We start from the raw sequence: 17,974 nt of genomic DNA on the forward strand, positions 1-17,974 counted from the left end.
TGATGATAATAACTAAGAATAGCAGCCACCCTCTAGCTCAGCGGTTCTCAAACTGTGGGCCGCGACCCCTTTGGGGGTCGCACGACCCTTTCACAGGGGTCGCCTAAGACCATCGGAAAACAAAAAGATATTTACATGACGATTCCTAACAGTAGCAAACTTACAGTTATAGAGTAGCAACGAAAATAATTTGATGGTTGGGGGTCACCACAACATGAGGAACTGTGTTAAGGGGTCGCGACATTAGGAAGGTTGAGAACCGCTGCTCTACTGGGTACTTTTATGAACTTTGACCTTGACCAGTGGCCCAATCAGAAGGTCCTATCCAGGTCTGCAATTCCCAGATGAAGGAACTGGGATCAGGCAGGGAAAGGAAGGGCCCAGGTCATAGATCTGATAGGGACTGAGCCCGGCCTATATTGTCTGCGTAGCCCGATGGTGGAGAGAGCTGGGGTAGCCTCAGGACTGCCATGTTTGTGGGGGGTGAAAAGGTCCCATGGTTCCTTGTGGGGCTTCTGCCCAACTGGGAGGCATGGCGGGATCCTTCGGGCTGGTGTGTCAGCCCTGCTGACCCTAAGAGCTTCCTGATAACGCAGAAGACCCCGCCCCCCACCCAGCCTTTCTGCCCCTGCCTGGCACCCACAGCTTACAGGCTGGGGCCAGAGAACCTCACTGTCCTCTTGCTGGTGGTGTCCATGGGGGGCCCCCAGCCTGGCTCGGGAATAACCTCCTGCTACAGGCTTAAGTGCAAAGGCCTTGGCCAGACTCGCCTCAGCCAGGAGCCCAGCCCCTCACAGAGTCCTGGGCCTGGAGGGGGACATCTTGAGGCTGGTCTCCTGGTCAACCTCCCAGCAGGGGCTGGAATCATCTCCTTGGCCTCAGGTCCATTTAAGTCCCTGGGTCAGCAGTTTTGACATTGGGAGACACCATTTTCAGATGTGGTCCATTCCGTGTAGGGCATATCTGCTTGGGGGCTTCATCCTACCCAAAAAGGGTGAGACCTAACCTGGAGTGCCCACCACAAGTAATAACAATAACAGATGCCCTACAAGTGACAATTAAAACCAAGTACTGAGCACTGCGGGCAAGGCTAAGTTCATGATACCATTTAGTCCTCAAAGCAGCCGTATGGGAGTCGCCTCCTGTGCTGGGCCTGTATTTGATTCTCCTGTATATCTCCACGCCCAGAGCGGAGCCTGGCACCGAGCAGGCACATGAGAAATCTGTATGCAAGGCACATGTCAGTTGGACTTCCTCCTGGGCATCTCTCCTGAGACCCCCAGCTGGCCCCCTCCCTGCCTCTCTGCGTCTGCACTCCTCACATTCCCCCCACTCTGCCAGAAGCCCACCAGTTCAGGCTTGTCTGGCTTAACCACGTCCTGCTTTTAAAATGCACGCACCAAAGATAAAAATGGAGAGAAACAAAAATATGCCGTAAGTAGGAGGAGGATTAAGGGGCTCTCAGTCATTTGTGCCAGTGGAAGGAAGGCTGGGGGTGCATGAGGCGGTGGGGGAAAGGCCGAACGCAATGTCCGCACGATCGCCCGGCCTGGGTTTGTCCTCTGGACCGGCCCTGCAGGGTTAGGATGGGTGTTGCCAGGGCAACGCCTTCGGCCAGAACTCTTTTTGCCTTTGCCAGCTGCCAGGAGGGTGTTGACTGTTATCCCCGCAGAAATGGTGCTAAGGGCCGCACCCCTAGACCTGAAAGGGCCTGTGGTCTTTTGCTCAGTCATGGCCTTGGTCCTGATGTCCTGCCCCCGTGCCCGCCCGGAGGCACAGACCCCTTCCCCGTGAACTGGTGCCCTGCCTCACAGCCCACTTATGGGCACCGACGCCCAGGGTGGAGGGATGGGCAATGGGGTTTCTCAGTGCAATCCAGCTATGTCCCAGGGCAGCCTGCCTTTTCTGACTGACTGAGTCCAGTGTTCCATCTGTGACTCCAGGCTGCTTCCCATACTGAGGACACAGGACTGGGACCCTTGTACCACCTGTCATCTCTGCATGTGCGTCTAGGCGTTTGACTGGAAGGGCCGAGTCCTTGTCCTCCCGCAGCTCCTGCTGCTCAGCACCCCCCTCCCAGGAGTATTTCGTTCCATCTGCCCCTCTGGCACAGCAGCCTTTCCAGCAGGAACCGAGCTGCTGGACTGGAACCCGATTTCCCACTTAATTGCTGTGTGACCCTGAGCAAGTCACTCAACCTTGCTGTGCCTTGGTTTCTTCATCCGCACAGCGGGGCCATTAAAAAGGAATCATGATGTCAGGGAAAATGAAATGAGACCATGTACATAACGAACTGGGCAAGTGAGCGCTTCCTACTTTATTATTATCATTCCCAGAATGTTTTTCTCCCGTCCTCCTCACAGTCTAGGGAAAGCCCTGCCTTTCTGGGCTGCGTCAGGACCACAGGGGCCCTTCCTCCAGAAAAAAATATGAAAAGTTGTGTTAGTTTCCTAGGGCTGCCGTGACAAGGTACCACACACTGAGTAGCTTAAACAACAGTTCTAGAGGCCAGAAGTTTAAGATCAAGGTGTCTGCAGAGTGTTAGCAGGGCCACACTCTCTTTGAAGGCTCTTGGGAGGATCTGTTCCAGGCCCCTCTCCTGGCTTCAGGCAGTTTCTTGGCTCAGGCAGCATAACTCCAGTCTTCCGTGTGCGTGTCTGCGTCCAAATTCCCCTTTTTGTTAGGAGACCAGTCACATTGGAATCAGGCCTATTCTCCTCCAGGATGACCTCATATTAACTCCACTAATTACATCTGAATGTAATTCCAGAAATATTTCCTTCCTTTTTCCAATAAGGTCACGGTTTGAGGTACTGGGGGTTAGGACTGTAACATACAAATTTTAGGGGGGGTACAGTTTAAACAATAGCAAAATTGCATTTTATGACTGCATTGGTAGAGAGACAAATTATAGTTATTGCATAGAAAATATTTTCTTTGCCTACAATGTTTTCTCTGGCTTTTAAAGAATTAAAACTTGATCGTGGACCCCGAAAAGCATTGTGGGCCCTGGCACTGCGCTTCCCGGGCCTGATGGAGAAGTGACCTTTCTGCCACCCTGACCCCACGGTGACAGCACTACGACTCTGAGTTCCCTTGGGCCCCGTGGGCCGGAGGCGGCTGTCCGCCATCTCCCCCACTTTTTTCCCACTTAGACATTTCCCAGGTCAGCAGTGGTCTGAGGTCTGGGATCTTGTGTCATCTGCTTTCATTGTCATTTTTTAAAAATGCTTCTCAGAGAAGGAAGGCTAATCATATATGAGTTGAAAATAGAAACTGCTGCACACATGCTAAGTCCAGTGTAATAATAGTGACGCCAAGTAATTCCGTTTCGAACAAGTTGAACTTGTTAAATCAGACAGATGCCATCTGCACTATTTAAAGCCCATGCTAGCGATATGTTTTATGCAGAAACGCTTGTCATATGAAAATTGCTGAATCCCTCAAAAAGTAAAGTGCTTTGCTCTGTAGTTAGACTTAGGACACTTCCTCTCGGGGCCAGGGTGACCTCTGTGGGTAGGGAGTGAAAGCATTTCAAGCATTTACCAAGTGCCTACTGTATGCTGAGCTTTTTCCAGTCAGCCTTGTGTCTAATCCTTGCAATCACTCTGTGAGGTAGTTGAGATTATTCAGATTTTACTGGAGCCGACCCGCTGAGTTCAGAGAGGTTAGGTCACTTGCCCAAGGTCACACAGCTCTCCAGTGGCGTCAAGACTGGAATCTAGGACCTCGGATCCTGAGGCCCTGACTCTTTCTAATAAGTCTCTGAATAATGTGGAGAGTCACTAACCCCGGGCTTGAGAAGTCAAGGGCGTCCCCAGTTCTTCATCTCGGGTGACAGTAGCAGCAGAATTAAGCTTGGGCTTCAGCAAGAGGAGCACAGGTGGGACAGAAGAAGTTCCTGACAGCAGGGATGGGGGAGGGGGGACTGGAGAACTGGACACTCTTTCTGTGATGGATTAAAAACCGTTTTCCTTCAGTTCTGCAGATGGTGATTGTATGCGTGTCCTGGGGCTGCTATAAAAAATGACCACAAACCAGATGGCTTCCAACAACAGAAATGTGTTCTCTCTCCGTTCTGGAGGCTGGAAGTCTGAGATCAGGGTGTCTGCAGGGCCTCGTTCCTTCCGAAGGCTCCCGGGGAGGGTCCTTCCTACTTCTTCCAGCTTTCGGTTTGTAGATGCATCACTGCATTCTCTGCTCCCATCGTCACGTGGCTGTCATCTCCCTGTGTGTCCTCATGTGGCCTTCTTACAAAAACACCAGTCATTGAGCTCAGGGCCAACCTAATCCAGTCTGACCTCAACAAATTCCATCTGCAGAGACCCTATTTCTGAGTGAGGCCACATTCTGAGGTTCCAGGTAGATGGAAATTTGGGGGGACACTATCTAATCCAAAATAGTGATGGAGACATGGGGACATGGCCTGTGCGGGGCATTGTCAGGCTCCACGTATGAAAGCACGTCCTTGTCCTTGATGACTCTGGGCTCCTTTGGGGGTTTCTAGCCTGCAACTCACATCCACACCCCGGGGTGCCGGGGGCTCAGAGAAGTGGTCCAGCTCCCACAGGGTGGAAGGAGTGGAACCTCGAGGGAAAGGCACCTCGAGGGAAAGGCACCTCCAGGAAAGCTTGAGGTGGGGTGGGGTTCCTTCCACTGTCTCCAGAGACCTGGCAAGACCCCCAGCTGGTCCCCGACAGGGGTCATTTGTGCCCTGGGGTCTCCAGTTAGAAGTCAAGAAGGACACCTGGTCCTTCCCCGCCCCAGAGCACCTCTTTGTCATGCCGTGGCCACCTGTGCTAGGTACCAGCTCAGACCCAGCATCTGTGAGGTTCCGGCCGTCTGCACTGGGGCCACCTTCGGTCACCTAAATATTCCTTCCAGTCAGAAGAGGGTCCATCCTGTCCCCATAGGTTGATGGGGAAACAGGGCCACAACCCTCGTTCGGAACTCGTTTTAGAGTCCAGCAAGGTCAAGGTCGTCACGTTCCTTCTCTGGTCTGACCCAGGCATTCTCAATGGGAGTGTACCCCCCCCACACAAACGGGTGAAAACTGGCTCTTGAGGGGCAAGACAATCTTAGATGTTGTGATGGTCTGTGGCCCTCCACAGGCCATGTTGTGTAAACAGATAAGCAGAACATCTGAAGTGGTGATGGCATTCCAAGCGGCTGGGTGAGAAGGGAAAAATGTCTCAAAAGGCTCCATAGGGAGCCGGTAATGAAAGAAGGTTGAGAAACCCTGGTCAGCCCAAATCCCTTTTGCCACAGCGTCCACCACACCATGGCAGTAGCGGTCATGCTGGTTGACACAGGGCTTATGTCACGTGGGCGTTGCTGACCTGAGTTCTCCACATTTTTCCTCAGTCTGTCCTCACAATGACTCTATGAGGTTAGGGCCATTATCATCTCCATTTAAAAAAGAGGAGGGTGCTGAGGCACAGAGAGGGTAAGTGACTTTCCCAGGGTCACACAGCTCCTAAGAGACAGAGCTCCAGCTCATCCTTGTGTATTACTATAAATTGAAGACAAGCTGATGTTCTCTTCCCGACAGCATTCTTGACAATCTGAAGACCAAGGAGAAATATTTTTACTTCTTTCTGCCTGAGGATCTTTTGAGCAAAACAAGCATTCGTCTTTTAAATCTCTTCTCATTCGTACTTGTAATCTCATAGGAGGCCATGGAGGGTTGAATCGTTGTCCTCTGAAAAGATATGTTGAAATCCTTGCCCCCAGTACCTATGGCTGTGTTCTTATTTGAAAACGGGGTCTTTGCAGATGTAATCACATTAAGATGAGGTCATGCTGGGCGTGGGTGAGCCCTGATCCAATGACCAGTGTCCTTAGAAGAAGAGGAAATTTGGACACACGGAGAAGCCAAGCGACGACAGAGGCTGAGGTTGGGTGATGCCGCCACAAGCCAAGGAGCGCCGCCAAGGCCGGCCTGCGCCCACTGGAGGCGGGGAGAGAGGCTGGGAGCAAATGCCCCCTCCGAGGTGCCAGGAGGAACCAGCCCCACCGACACCTTGATCTCAGATGTCTGGCCTCTAAAACTGTGAGAGAATCAATGTTGTTTCAAGCCACCAAATTTGTGGTCATTTTGGGACAGCAGCCCCAGGAAACAAATACAGAGGCGATGCCATTTTCCATTCAAGGTGTTTGTTTTTGAGTGGGTTGGCCTGATTGTGTGTCCATTGTATACGTTGCCCCTTCCTGTCACCTTCTTTCTCTTGTCCCCACGCCCACCTCCATGTCTGCCTTGCCCCCGCCAGCCCCCCATATCAGTCATTCTTTCTGTGGAGGGGGCTCCCACCCTTCTTCTCCTTACAGAAAATGGAGGTAGGAGCCGAGAGTGGCCTGAGAGGGCAGGTGGCCCCCGGGGGTCACTACTGTGCCTTCCCTGGTGGGCAGGTCACCAGCCCTGAAGGGAGGGGTAAACACCTGAGAAGATCCCGGGTTGGGAAAAAAATCCTCCTTCATATCATTCCAATTACGTGCGGCCATCAAGACCCAGTCTTTGTAAAAGGATAAACAGAGCTTAAACTGGGCCTGCAAAGCCAGGGGATGAGGTAAGAATCAAAGGAAACGGAATTAATACACTCAAAACAGCAAGCAGCTTCCGGGAGGAAGCCCCCAGGGTCCTCCTTGCACTGAGACCCGTGTGCCAGCAGAGTGAGATGGATCTCAGTAGGAGTGCTTGCAATGAGATGAATACTGTGCGTGACGTCTAATAAACTTCTCTGGGAGTTGAGTAGTAATCAGCACAGGGAAATAAATTTTCTCCAAATAAAGGCAACACGAGTATTGATGGTGGGGTGGAGGGCCGTGATGTTTGTGGCAGTAAACACATTTAAGATCTTGGGAAGAATTCATTCTCAGAACCCAACAATAATTTACTCGAGATTTAATAGTTGGCAAGTCCCCGGGCTGCTTTGGGTGGAATTTATTTTGGCATGATATAGCCCTTCTGGGAAGAAATAGAGAAACAGACTCAGGGCAGCTGGCCGTGCCCAGGAAAACGGCCTCTGCCACCCGAAGGTCCCTCGCTGATCCTGTCCGGGCTCCCGAATGGAATTCTGGGCCTGCTTCAGCCCCAGGCCCTGCCCTTTGGCACTCATGCAGACACTCCTGGCACATGCAGATGTGGGCTTTCGCACATGGTGTAATGCGTGTGCATTGGATGGTTAGAGAGCCCCTCCAGCCCAGGCTGGGGGTGGGCAGATGGCTCCATTTCCTGGCCTGACTTTCACCATCCATCACTGCCACTGTGTTTCCATTCGTTGCAGGGCGGCAGCATGTGGGTGCCGGGAGCCTTGCAGTCCTGTCGTCTTGCTGGCTGGCTGAGGCCCTGCTGGGAAGGCCACCCAGGCAGGCTTCTCCTCTAAGCCCTGGCTTCTCCCTCGTAGGCTGCCCGCTGGGGCCGGGCTCATGGAGCGCATCCAGGCCATCGCTCAGAACGTCTCCGACATTGCCGTCAAGGTGGACCAGCTGCTGCGCCATAGCCTGCTCCTGCACAGCAAGGGTGGGGGCCGGGGGCACCCCTCTCCCCCCAGGAGGCCAGTGTACTGGGGGGACGTCCGGGGCGGGGCCCTGACTTCTCCCATAGCAGCTGCCCAGGCTCCTCGGGCCCTGTTTCAGACTCTCAGCAGGGTGACGGGGGTTCATCTACCCAGAGCTGGTGTGAGGGTGCTGAGGACAGCAGAGGTCTCTGGAAACTTGATGTGGGGAGCAGCAGTCTGGGGCTGCAGGCCCAACCTCTGCTCCTCTGAAAAAGGTGGGGGTGCATTTGGGTGGGTGTATGAGGTCTGCCCATCCAGGCAGCTGGTCCATAGCCATTTAAGCAAGCTCCTTACTGGGTCTGAACCTCCTAAGGAGAGTGGGGTTGGTGGCAGAGGGTGGCAGCCCCAGCTTGGGGACCCCCTGACAGGTGGCCTTTCAGGTGAGTAAACTCAGGTAGAAGGCCATGCCCGCTCCCGCCCTACCCCTCTCACCCAGCCCAGCCCACTCCTCTCACCTGTCTCTACCGGGCTCCGTCCCGGACCCAGGTTCTCAGCAAGATAACCTTTTCTCCCTACAGTGTCTGAAGGCCGGCGGGACCAGTGTGAGGCGCCCAGTGACCCCAAGTTCCCTGACTGCTCAGGGAAGGTGGAGGTGAGGCCTGGGGCTGAGGGTGGGCGTGACCAGCAAGGAGGCTCCTCTGCAGGAGTTGTGCCCCAGACTAGTTCTGGGGGTCCGCTGCTGGTAGGGCTTTCCTCCCAGCCCCCGACTGTGGCACTAGCTGGCAGAGGCCAACCTCAGGGAAACGGCTTCTCTGTCATCCGCCTGACCCACCAACCCATATTCCCCAGAAGGAGCCATGTTTCAGTACATTTTTATAGCAAACAATTAAACATATGTGTGCTACCACCAGCAGCCTGATTCTCAAGAGATTCAGACAAGTGGACTCAGTCTCCCTTTCTCCATTCCTCATGGTCCAACCAGCTGGACTGAGGGAGCCCCTCGGACCCCACGTCCTGGGACCTATGGTTGCACGAAGGCTGTGCAGCCAGGGGCCAGTGCGTAGCTGTAAAAGCCAGCTCCTCGCTGGTTCTGAATTCCCTAAGGGGGCGGGGGGGACGATGGCACTGCAGATCCCTTGCTTGGTGACCTTGTGGGGATCACTGAGTGGGGGTCCTGCCCTCGCCCCAGCCCTTGCCTCCTCCGAGGCTGCTCCTGACCTTGGCCTCAGCTGAACCCAGCCAGGTCCCAAGGTGCTGCCCCTGCCGCTGTGTCCTGACTTGGCTTTATCTCCCTGGGGTCCTCCTTTTTCTGGGCTTGGGAGATGGTGGTCCAGCCCGGCCTTCCCTGAGGTTCTTAGTGGCCAGGACAGGGTCCTGGGGCCCTGGTTCAGTCTTTGTCCCCTGCTCCTGTCCCTTGCTGCATCGTTAGGGTTGGCCCCAGGGGCCCCATCCTGGGAAGCTCGGGATCCCCAGGGACATGCCTGCAGGGGGCACCAAGGCTGCGGGTGGGCTGGTGTTGGCTCCCTGGCCCAGGCTGGCCTCTCTGCAGTGGATGCGTGCCCGCTGGACCTCTGACCCCTGCTACGCCTTCTTCGGGGTGGACGGCACCGAATGCTCCTTCCTCATCTACCTCAGTGAGGTCGAGTGGTTCTGTCCCCCGCTGCCCTGGAGGAACCAGACGGCTACCCACATGGCCCCCAAACCTCTCCCCAAAGTCCAGGTAGGCATGGAAGGTGAGTGGGCCAGTGAGGGGTTGGTGCACATGCCAGCTGGCCTCCCCAAGCTGGACATCCCTGGGGGACAGTGGGAGGAACACTTTGCCCCTGGTACAATGAGGCTGGCCAGCTCTGCCTGGTGGGTGGGCAGGTCCCAGCTGGCCGTCCTGGACAGGAAACCAGCCTGGTGGTGCCCGTCCTACCTTCTCGGGATGCTGCAAAGCTGGGCCTGCTGGAGGGGCAGGCTGGGGCCCTGGAGGCACCCGCTTCATGGACTAGAATAATAGTAATAACAGCTGGCACTTCTGGAGGGCTTCCTGCATGCCAGCAGTCCTTATATAATTATATTTATCAGATGATGAATCAGAGGTCCAGGGAGCTGAGCCAACTTGTTCAAGGTATACAGTTACTCTGGCTCTACTAGCAGGCAGCCCAGCCTCCCTGCCATTTGAGCCCCTGCTCTGACCACTGCCCTCAGCCTCCTTGTAGCAGCTGGGATCCCTGGGAACTACCACAGCTGACCACCTCCCAGAGGGTTTGGGAGACTGGTCAGAGCTGGGCTGGGACAGACCAACTTGGCCGGGGAGGGAGAGCAGGGCGCCTCCACTGACGGGTCCGGTGGGCCTCTTAGAATGAGAGAGAAAAGCCGGAGCAGGCTGCAGCCTCACTGGGAGGGTGCCAGCCCGTGTCCTCAGGGCAGCAGGCGATGGCGGTAGCACAGCCACAGGTCCGGGGGTAGAGAATTGAGGACTGGACATCCCTCCAGGCAGTTTTCCGGAGCAACCTGTCCCACCTCCTGGAGCTGATGGGCAGCGGGAAGGAGTCTCTGATCTTCATGAAGAAACGGACCAAGCGGCTGACTGCCCAGTGGGCCCTGGCTGCCCAGCGCCTGGCGCAGAAGCTGGGGGGCACCCAAAGGGACCAGAAGCAGGTACCTTACCCTCTCTGTGTATTCAGGGAGCTGAGCTCAGAGCTTAGGAAATGAGCTCAGGGCCTCAGGATTCCAAGTGGGCACTGGGTCTGCCCGCAAAAGTTTTATAGAGTTTATTTGAATTTGAGCCAGAAGGGAGCGTGAAGGCAGTCAGGATAGATGCATGTGGTGCCTCTTTCCAGGTCTGAGGCAGAATGAGAAGCCCTCCTGCCCCCTTAGAGGTCCTGCATTCTGCAGACAATCTTGTTCTTGTCTGGCAGAAAAGTCATGGTGTTCGCCAAGAATGTTGGGAATAAGGTAGCCTGTTTGGAGGAGGTCTGTTGGTCCATCCATCCATCCATCCACGCATCCATCCATCCATCCATCCATCCATCCATCCATCCATCCATCCATCCTTCCACACATCCACACATCCATCCACCCACACATCCATCCATTCATTTGTCTACACATTTATCCATCCACCCATCCTTCCATCCATCCATCCATCCATCCATCCATCCATCCATCCATCCATCCATCTAATAAACACCTACCTGACTTGCACATCACCCTGTCTGTTTCTTTCAGAGTCCCTATCATTTCATGAAATTCTCTCTTGTCTGTGTTCACTGTTGTCTCCTCTTCCATCTGGAACGTAAGCACCTTGAGGGCAGGACGTGGCTGTTTTTTGTTCACCTGTATCCCCATTGCCCAGCTCCGTCACTCTGCCTCTTGGTTCCCCCGCTGTACCAGAAAGCAACTGCCCAGGCACAGCCTGGGGACAGTGTTTGCTGCTGGCCAGGTCTCCCTGGGGTGGCAGGGCCGAGTGGTGTTGTTCTTCTGTGCTGACCCTCTATGTTCTCCCCCCAGATCCTCGTCCACATCGGCTTCCTGACTGAGGAGTCTGGGGATGTGTTCAGCCCGAGGGTGCTGAAGGGCGGGCCTCTGGGGGAGATGGTACAGTGGGCGGACATCCTGGCTGCTCTCTACGTGCTGGGCCACGGCCTGCGGGTCACTGTGTCCCTGAAGGAGCTGCAGAGGTGAGTGCCAGGGGAGGGGAGCGGAGGCAGGGGAACCCAGTCCCCAGAGCTCCTGCTCCACCTGCTCAGTGTGCCATCCACCCCCCTCTTCCTCCATGGTGACACCTGGTTACGTGTGGGGTGCACCAAGGAAGTGTGTTTGCATCGTGCCGTTCACACGGTTGAGTTCTCCATCTCCAGGCCAGCAGGTGCCCCGTGTTTATGCTCAGGGGCTGACAAATAAGTGGAACTGAGTCATGCCATGCAGATGGGGTCCCCTCTGCATGCCATCCTGGTGGTCTTGGAGCAGCCTTGGTGTTTCTCTTCTGGAACTGGGCTCCTTCCTGGGCCTATTCTGGGGGCTGGAGGCCAGTAAGACCTGAAGAGCGGTGAGGTGGGCTGGTGATGCCCACGCCTTCCCCAGCGCTTGCCTTTCCAAGGTCCCTGTGATGCTGTTGGAGGTGGGAGGCTGGTGATGAGCGGGGCATAAGATTGGGGGTGTGTGAGCGAGTATGGTTAGGTTTATTTTCAACTACTACATCTGTGGGACGTAGAAATGCATATGACTTTTCTTATGTTATTTATTAATGTTTATTATTTGATACATACAAAAATATCTGTGACACATGTTATGAGGCACGAGAATAGAGCGAGGTCCCATGATTCCACCATCTGACTTAAGAATGAGAATCCCACCAGGACTCGTGTTTGCCTGGGGGCTCCCTCTCTCACGCATACCTCTGCCTCCCTCTGAGGAAACCTATAAGTTGGATTTTGTGTTTATCATTCCTTTGCTTTTTGAAAAAGAAAGCAGTTGTGGTTTTTTTTACATATTCATGTATCCATAAACGGTATATGGTTTAGTTATATTTTGGGTTGGTTTTGAGCTTTGTAAAAACGGCACCTACAGTATGTCATCTCTGAGACTTGCTATCCTCACTTGCTTTATTCTGCTTCCAGGATTCATACATGTTGTTGCATGTAGTTCTCTTTCATTCATTTTCTCTTCTGCATAATATCCCATTGTGTGAATGTGCCATAATTATTTACCCGCTATTCCCGTCTGTGGATGTTTTTTCCTGCTTTTACAAGTTATTTTAGATAATACTGTGGCGGACATTCTTGTACATGTCACCTGGTGTACCTGTGTCAGAGTTTCTCTTGGGTATAAACTGAGGTGGCTGCGACTTTGGGTGTGTGAAAATTCAGCTGTACAGGATAATGCCCACTGTTTTCCTGAGTGATTACACTCATTCAGCCCCACAATGTGTATGTGCCCTGGGGGCCACATTCTCACCCACGCTTCGTGTTTATCAGACTTCCTAACTGAGGGCACGAAGTGGCATCATATCATCTTCTGGTTTCCTTGACAACTAATGAGGCTCAGCATCCTGTCATATATTTGCCTGTCCTTTCCTCTTGGTGAAATGCCCATTTGTGTCATTTGCTCACTTTTCTGCTGGGTTGTTTATAATTTCCTTATGGAGTTGTAGGAGTTCTTTACGTATTATGGGTATAAATCATGTATGAGTTACATGTATTTAAAAATCTTATTTGTGGATTGCCTTTGTAATTTCTATATGGGTTTTTTTTTTAACCGAAGGCCTTAATTTTAATGTAACCTAAGTTTTTCATCTTTTCTTTAGGGTTAGGGATTTTTGTGTCTGATGAATGTCTGTTTCCCCTTTTCATTGGCATTTGGATGGTATTGATCTTACTATGGCCCCAGAGCATAACTAAGGAAAGCCTCAGAGTTGTTGTCCTACAAATTGACTTTCTTCATCAGCCCATTAACTTACTCAGGTGGTTTTCAAGCTAAATTGTGAATCTGTTCAGAGCCTGCCAGCCATCTTGATAGTCTGTTGGTTCTAGATGTCTCTCTTTTTTTGGTCAGCATTTTCGTCCTGGCCACAAATGCTAGTATTCTGTAGCACAGGAGTGTTGGAGAGAGGAGGGTGCTGATGGGGACAGAGCCATCAACAATCTTAGGTCAACTGTCTGCCATTCACTTGGGTAGAACTTCTTGTGACCTCAATCAGAGGGGGGTACCAGGACCAACCGCATTGAGTAGGGGGAGAAGGAGGCTGAGTCTGGGTTGTGCTGTGAGGCCACTAAATGACCTAGTGATTTGCTTTTCATCTCCGTGGCTTGAAATTCACACTGCTGGTGTCATTCTTTTAGGCTGATGCATTTATCTCTGGTAGGCCTAGTAAAGATGAAAAGTGTAGCACATGTAAGGATGTGAAGGGGGAGAAGGGGACAGGGACTAATGAGGGGCTGCATGGTTGTGGAAGCATTTGGGAAGCCCAGTCCTAGGTGGGGCAGCTGGTTCTGGAAGAGGAGGTGCCACGTTGAAATAGCGCCTCAGCCCCATCTGGCTGAATGTCATCTGAGCTGGAAGGAACCGGGCTGGGAGCTGTCCCTGAGATCGGGTGCTGAACCTGCAGACTAGCTACCCAGTGCTGCTAGAGGGAACCAGCTCTTCTCTCACGCTGGCTTTCACCCCATGGCATTTTGTTGTCAGACAAAGCTGTTCACATCGTGTGGGCCACTTCAGAGCCAAGTGTGCCCACTTGGTGCCTGCCTCACCGGGCCCACCCCCAGTTCCCTCTAAACAGAGCTCATAACACTGTCTGTGGAGCAGAACGCTGCAGGGGCAGCTAATGTTTGCAAATCATGAAGAGGCACCTTTCCCTGGCCTCGAAGCTTCCTACAGGAAAGTAAGGAGGGGGGAGGAAAGGGACGCGGTGTGTGGGAAGCGAAAGAAGTCTTGGACAACTGTGGATGGCACAGCCAGTGGCTGTGGGTAGCCATAGGCCAGACCTGCCTCAGGCAGAGCAGCAAGCAAGGGTCACGGGCCCTTGTTCCCTGGGTCTCCAGAGACCCCAAGATGCAGTGGGAAGAATCCTGGGGGTGGAGGCTGTCCAGAGCCCTCATCCCACACACACAGTCCACTGTGAGTGGAGCCCCTCCTATCAGCATCACCAACACCTCACTCTTTCTCAAGGCTACATGAGTTCACGGTTACCAAACAACAGCTAGCTGGATACTTCCCTTCTGACTGAGCATCTTCCGGGGCCAGATTGCTGAGAACATCCTTCCTTGACTGCTCCCTCGGGGCACGGGAAGGCCTGTCCCTGGCATTTGTAACAGTCTAGCACCATGCTCAGAGAATCATCCTTCCATGAAAGAGCAGGTATTTGACAAATCTCCCTAATAGGCAGGAATTTAACCCAGTTGTTCAGCCTCTCAGTCCATGCTGGGGTGTTTTCTCTTGCAGCCTTCACCTGGAATTCTTACCTGCCCAAAGTACTGCCTTTCCTTCTGGCCGCTTCTTGGGCCTGGCACCGGGCCTATGGTCGGCGAGGCTACCATTGCCCATCACAGGGCCAGAGCAGTGAAGACGGGGGCCACTGTACTCAGGAGCCCTGAAAGCGAGGCCCTGGTGCAAAATACAAAGACCTGAAATATACCCTGCTGCCATTTCTCCCACTTCAAACATACACCCATGTGCATGTACACGTGTGCACATGCAAGCATGCCACTGTGCACAACCATACATGCACACACATGTATGTGTGCACACATGCAGGTGCACAAACACCCTGTGCACACCCCACACATGAACACACACACAAGACATGCTTGCACACAGGTGCACAACTCCACGTACATGCACACACGCACAACCTTTGCACACAGCCCATCCATGACATGCAGCACACTGCATGTGCATTCACACGTGCACACCCCCATGCACACACACGTGCACACCCCATGGAGAATCCATATCTTCCCACCAACGGGCCACTTTGTGCCAGTCTTGTGTGGGTCTGAAATCCCCAGAAGCAGGGGCTCCAGGGAGAGCTCATCCCATCTCCGATTTGCAGTTTGTTAAACAGGCAGACCCAGGGCTATGCCCACACAGCTCTGCCCTTGGTCCCATGTGGGGTGTAGGTACAAGCAAATGCTCTTGCTCAGACAGGGCAGGATTGTGTAAACAGCTCAGCTACTTCAGGAAACAGCCTCGGGAAGGTGCTTTCTAACCTGCCACCAGATATAATTTAAAAATAATAAAAAGGAAAAAGAGAAACCCACCTTACCCAGAGGACACAATACAATTATGTCTACAAAATTAACAGCATCAGCTGTGGTTGGTTGGAACACGTTTCAGGTAGGGATAATAGCCCCTGGCTCCAGCAAAACCTCCTGAGAAAACAAATGATGTTTGGGTCCCACTCTTGGTGTCTAATTGGTCAGGGATGGGACCCAGGTATCATGTTTTTAAAGCTTCCAGATGATCTGATGAGCAGTGAGGGTTGAAAGGTGGAAAAGTTGAGACTGTGGCTTCTCTAAGCACCCCTCCCACACACATACACGGTGGGGGAGGGGGTGGATAGCTGTGAGCTTGGGACACTGTCGAATGTGTGAACTAGCATGCATGGCTTATTCAAGAGACTGTCCTCAGTGTCCCTTGTTCAGGTCCTGAGGAGCAGAATTAGGGCCTGGGGTGGGGCTCAGGGTCTTAGAAGATTTGTAGAAAGTGTGTGCAGATTCCTCCCGAGCCTGCATTTGCACACCCGGAAGCATCAACGGTACCCTTGGTAGCAGCGGTGGGGGCCAAGTGGAGGGGACAGGCCAAGGAGGCAGCCCTTGGAGGTGGCCCAGACAGTGGGGACTCTCGCGCCCCTCCCCGCTCATCAGGTGGGCACCTGCTGACCTGGAATGGGCTTTGTGCCACCCTCTTTCTTGGATGTCTTTTTTCCCCTGTGACAGATGTCGGCCAGAGCTGTGAGCTCCTCAAACTCATTTTCTGCTGGGACCACCCTGATGCTATATAAATGCAGCCCTTTCCTTTCAGTGGAGATGTAAATACAGATGTGTATTGGTTTGCTAGAGTTGCTGTCACCAAGTACCACAGACTGGGGCAGCTTAAACAGCAGAAATGTATTGTCTCCCGGTCTGGAGGTCACAAGTTCGAGATCAAGGTGTCGGTAGGGTCGGTTCCTTCTGAGGCTGAGAAGAGAGTCTGTCTCAGGTGTCCCCCAGCTCCTAGTGGTTGGCTGGTGATGTTTGGCGTTCACTGGCTTGTAGAAGCATCACCCAGATCCCTCCCTTCATCTTCACATGGGCTTGTCCCTGTGTATGTGCCTGTGTCCATCTTCCCTCTCCTTACAAGGATGCAGTCATATTGGACTAGGGACCACCCTCACGACCTCATGTCAACCGGATGACCTCTGTAAAGACCTCTCCAAATAAGGTCACATTCTGAGGTATTGGAAGTTAGGGCTCCAACATATGAATTTTGATGGGACACAGTGCAGCCCATGACAAGATGGTGACCGTGTGAGCATGGAAAGGGGCTGTGGGCCGGGGACACTGCTGAATCCACGCATGGCAACGCTGTTGCCATGGGTTCTGCAGGAGGAGGCAGGACCATCCGCAGCCTTGCTTCCCAGCCTCCAGGAGCCGTTCCGTGTGAGCGGCACCAGGTTAATTTGAAAATAGGTCAACGGGATGTAAAGGTAATCTGAATTCTGAGAGTCGCAGCTTGTGCTCTGCGACAGAAACGTCTCCCTGAGCTGGCGAAATGACCTGTGTGGGGAAGGCAGCCGGACAAAGATGCAGTTTGTACACTGGTTGTAGTTTATTCACAGATGTTCACAGCAGATGTCTTGGCTACTGACTGACTAAGCAACGAGGCTGGACGGAGGAGCTGCTTTTCTCTGCTCCCCGAGTTTCGGTGTTTTAATTAACCAGCTCACTGGAGTGATGTTCGGGGCAATGCACAGAATGCACATCTGGCTTTGCTGCTGCGCCACGTTTCCGGGGTGAGGGAGGCGGCTTGCGGAGCGGAGTGCTAGGTAAGCGACTGCAGGTGACGTCAGACAGTCCCGCCCATGCCCCACCCCTCACCCTTTGTGGCAGCAAGGAGAGGTGAAGCCAGAGCCCCCTGTTGGGCGCACCCCGACTCGCCCTCATGAATGCACAGTGGGCATTTTAAAGTTAAGCCTTTCCCTTCCCGCCTGCCCAGAATTGGCTGTGCTCATCAATTTTATTTGCATAATTTCAAGCATCATTAATAGTACATGGCATGAGGAAAAATTACGGAGCTCTTCCTCCAGCCATGAGTGAAATTGGGTTTAGTAGAAAATTAGTTGACTTAACTGGCAAATGATGAAAGCTGGAGAGGAGGATGTTTAAATAAGGGGGCCGAGGAGCACACACTCTGGGCCGTCAAGGACGCGTGGCTCCAGTGGAAATCGGTGTCCTGGCCTTTTTGTTTGTTCAATGTTTGTTCAAGGGAAATACCGGGGAGGGCCCCCCGGGGAATGACGAAGGCAGGGACCGCGTCCTGCTCCCTTGCGATCAGCCCAGCCTGACCAAGCTGCCTCCAGCTGAACCCTCTGAGGAGCCGGTCGAGGCAGGCCTCGGAGTTTGAACCCATTCAGATCTGGCCGTGACTGGCTCAAACAGGCCCCAACCAGGCTCAACAAGCCAGCTCACACCAGCCACTGGGGGGAGGGTGCGGCCATTCTCTGAGGGGGGATGAAGAGAAAAGCATCGTGTTTGGGGGCATGCGTAGAAGACCTTGAATTTGGGTTCAGACATGTTGAATTAGAGGTGCCCACGTTGGGGGCAGCTGAGTGATGGGCCCAGGGCTCAGAATGAAGCCAGCAGGTTGGCAGCCAATGGCAACTGAACACAACTGTGAATGACAATGCCAAGTGATAGGAAACAAGGCCTGAGAAGGAGTGGCCAGGAGGGTGGGTATGACATCAAGGGTGTCGAAGGAGAAGATGCTTCTAGAAGGAGGGTGTGGCCAGTGAT

The 17,974-nt window shown here is 53.3% G+C and overlaps 1 protein-coding gene across 2 annotated transcripts in view; it reads left to right on the forward strand.

Annotated features, from left to right (window-relative positions):
• Window positions 1-17,974, forward strand: part of MGAT5B (alpha-1,6-mannosylglycoprotein 6-beta-N-acetylglucosaminyltransferase B) — a 68,322-nt gene that overhangs the window by 19,723 nt on the left and 30,625 nt on the right. For both annotated transcript variants that reach the window (XM_019644490.1, XM_019644491.1), the window contains 5 exons: window positions 7,404-7,519; window positions 8,075-8,148; window positions 9,046-9,216; window positions 9,978-10,142; window positions 10,995-11,164. In XM_019644490.1, coding sequence (XP_019500035.1) covers window positions 7,404-7,519; window positions 8,075-8,148; window positions 9,046-9,216; window positions 9,978-10,142; window positions 10,995-11,164 — 696 coding nt within the window. The remainder of the gene's footprint in view (window positions 1-7,403; window positions 7,520-8,074; window positions 8,149-9,045; window positions 9,217-9,977; window positions 10,143-10,994; window positions 11,165-17,974) is intronic.

This window comes from Hipposideros armiger, unplaced genomic scaffold (genome assembly GCF_001890085.2).
Source record: "Hipposideros armiger isolate ML-2016 unplaced genomic scaffold, ASM189008v1 scaffold_87, whole genome shotgun sequence".
Classification (NCBI taxonomy): Eukaryota; Metazoa; Chordata; class Mammalia; order Chiroptera; family Hipposideridae; genus Hipposideros; species Hipposideros armiger.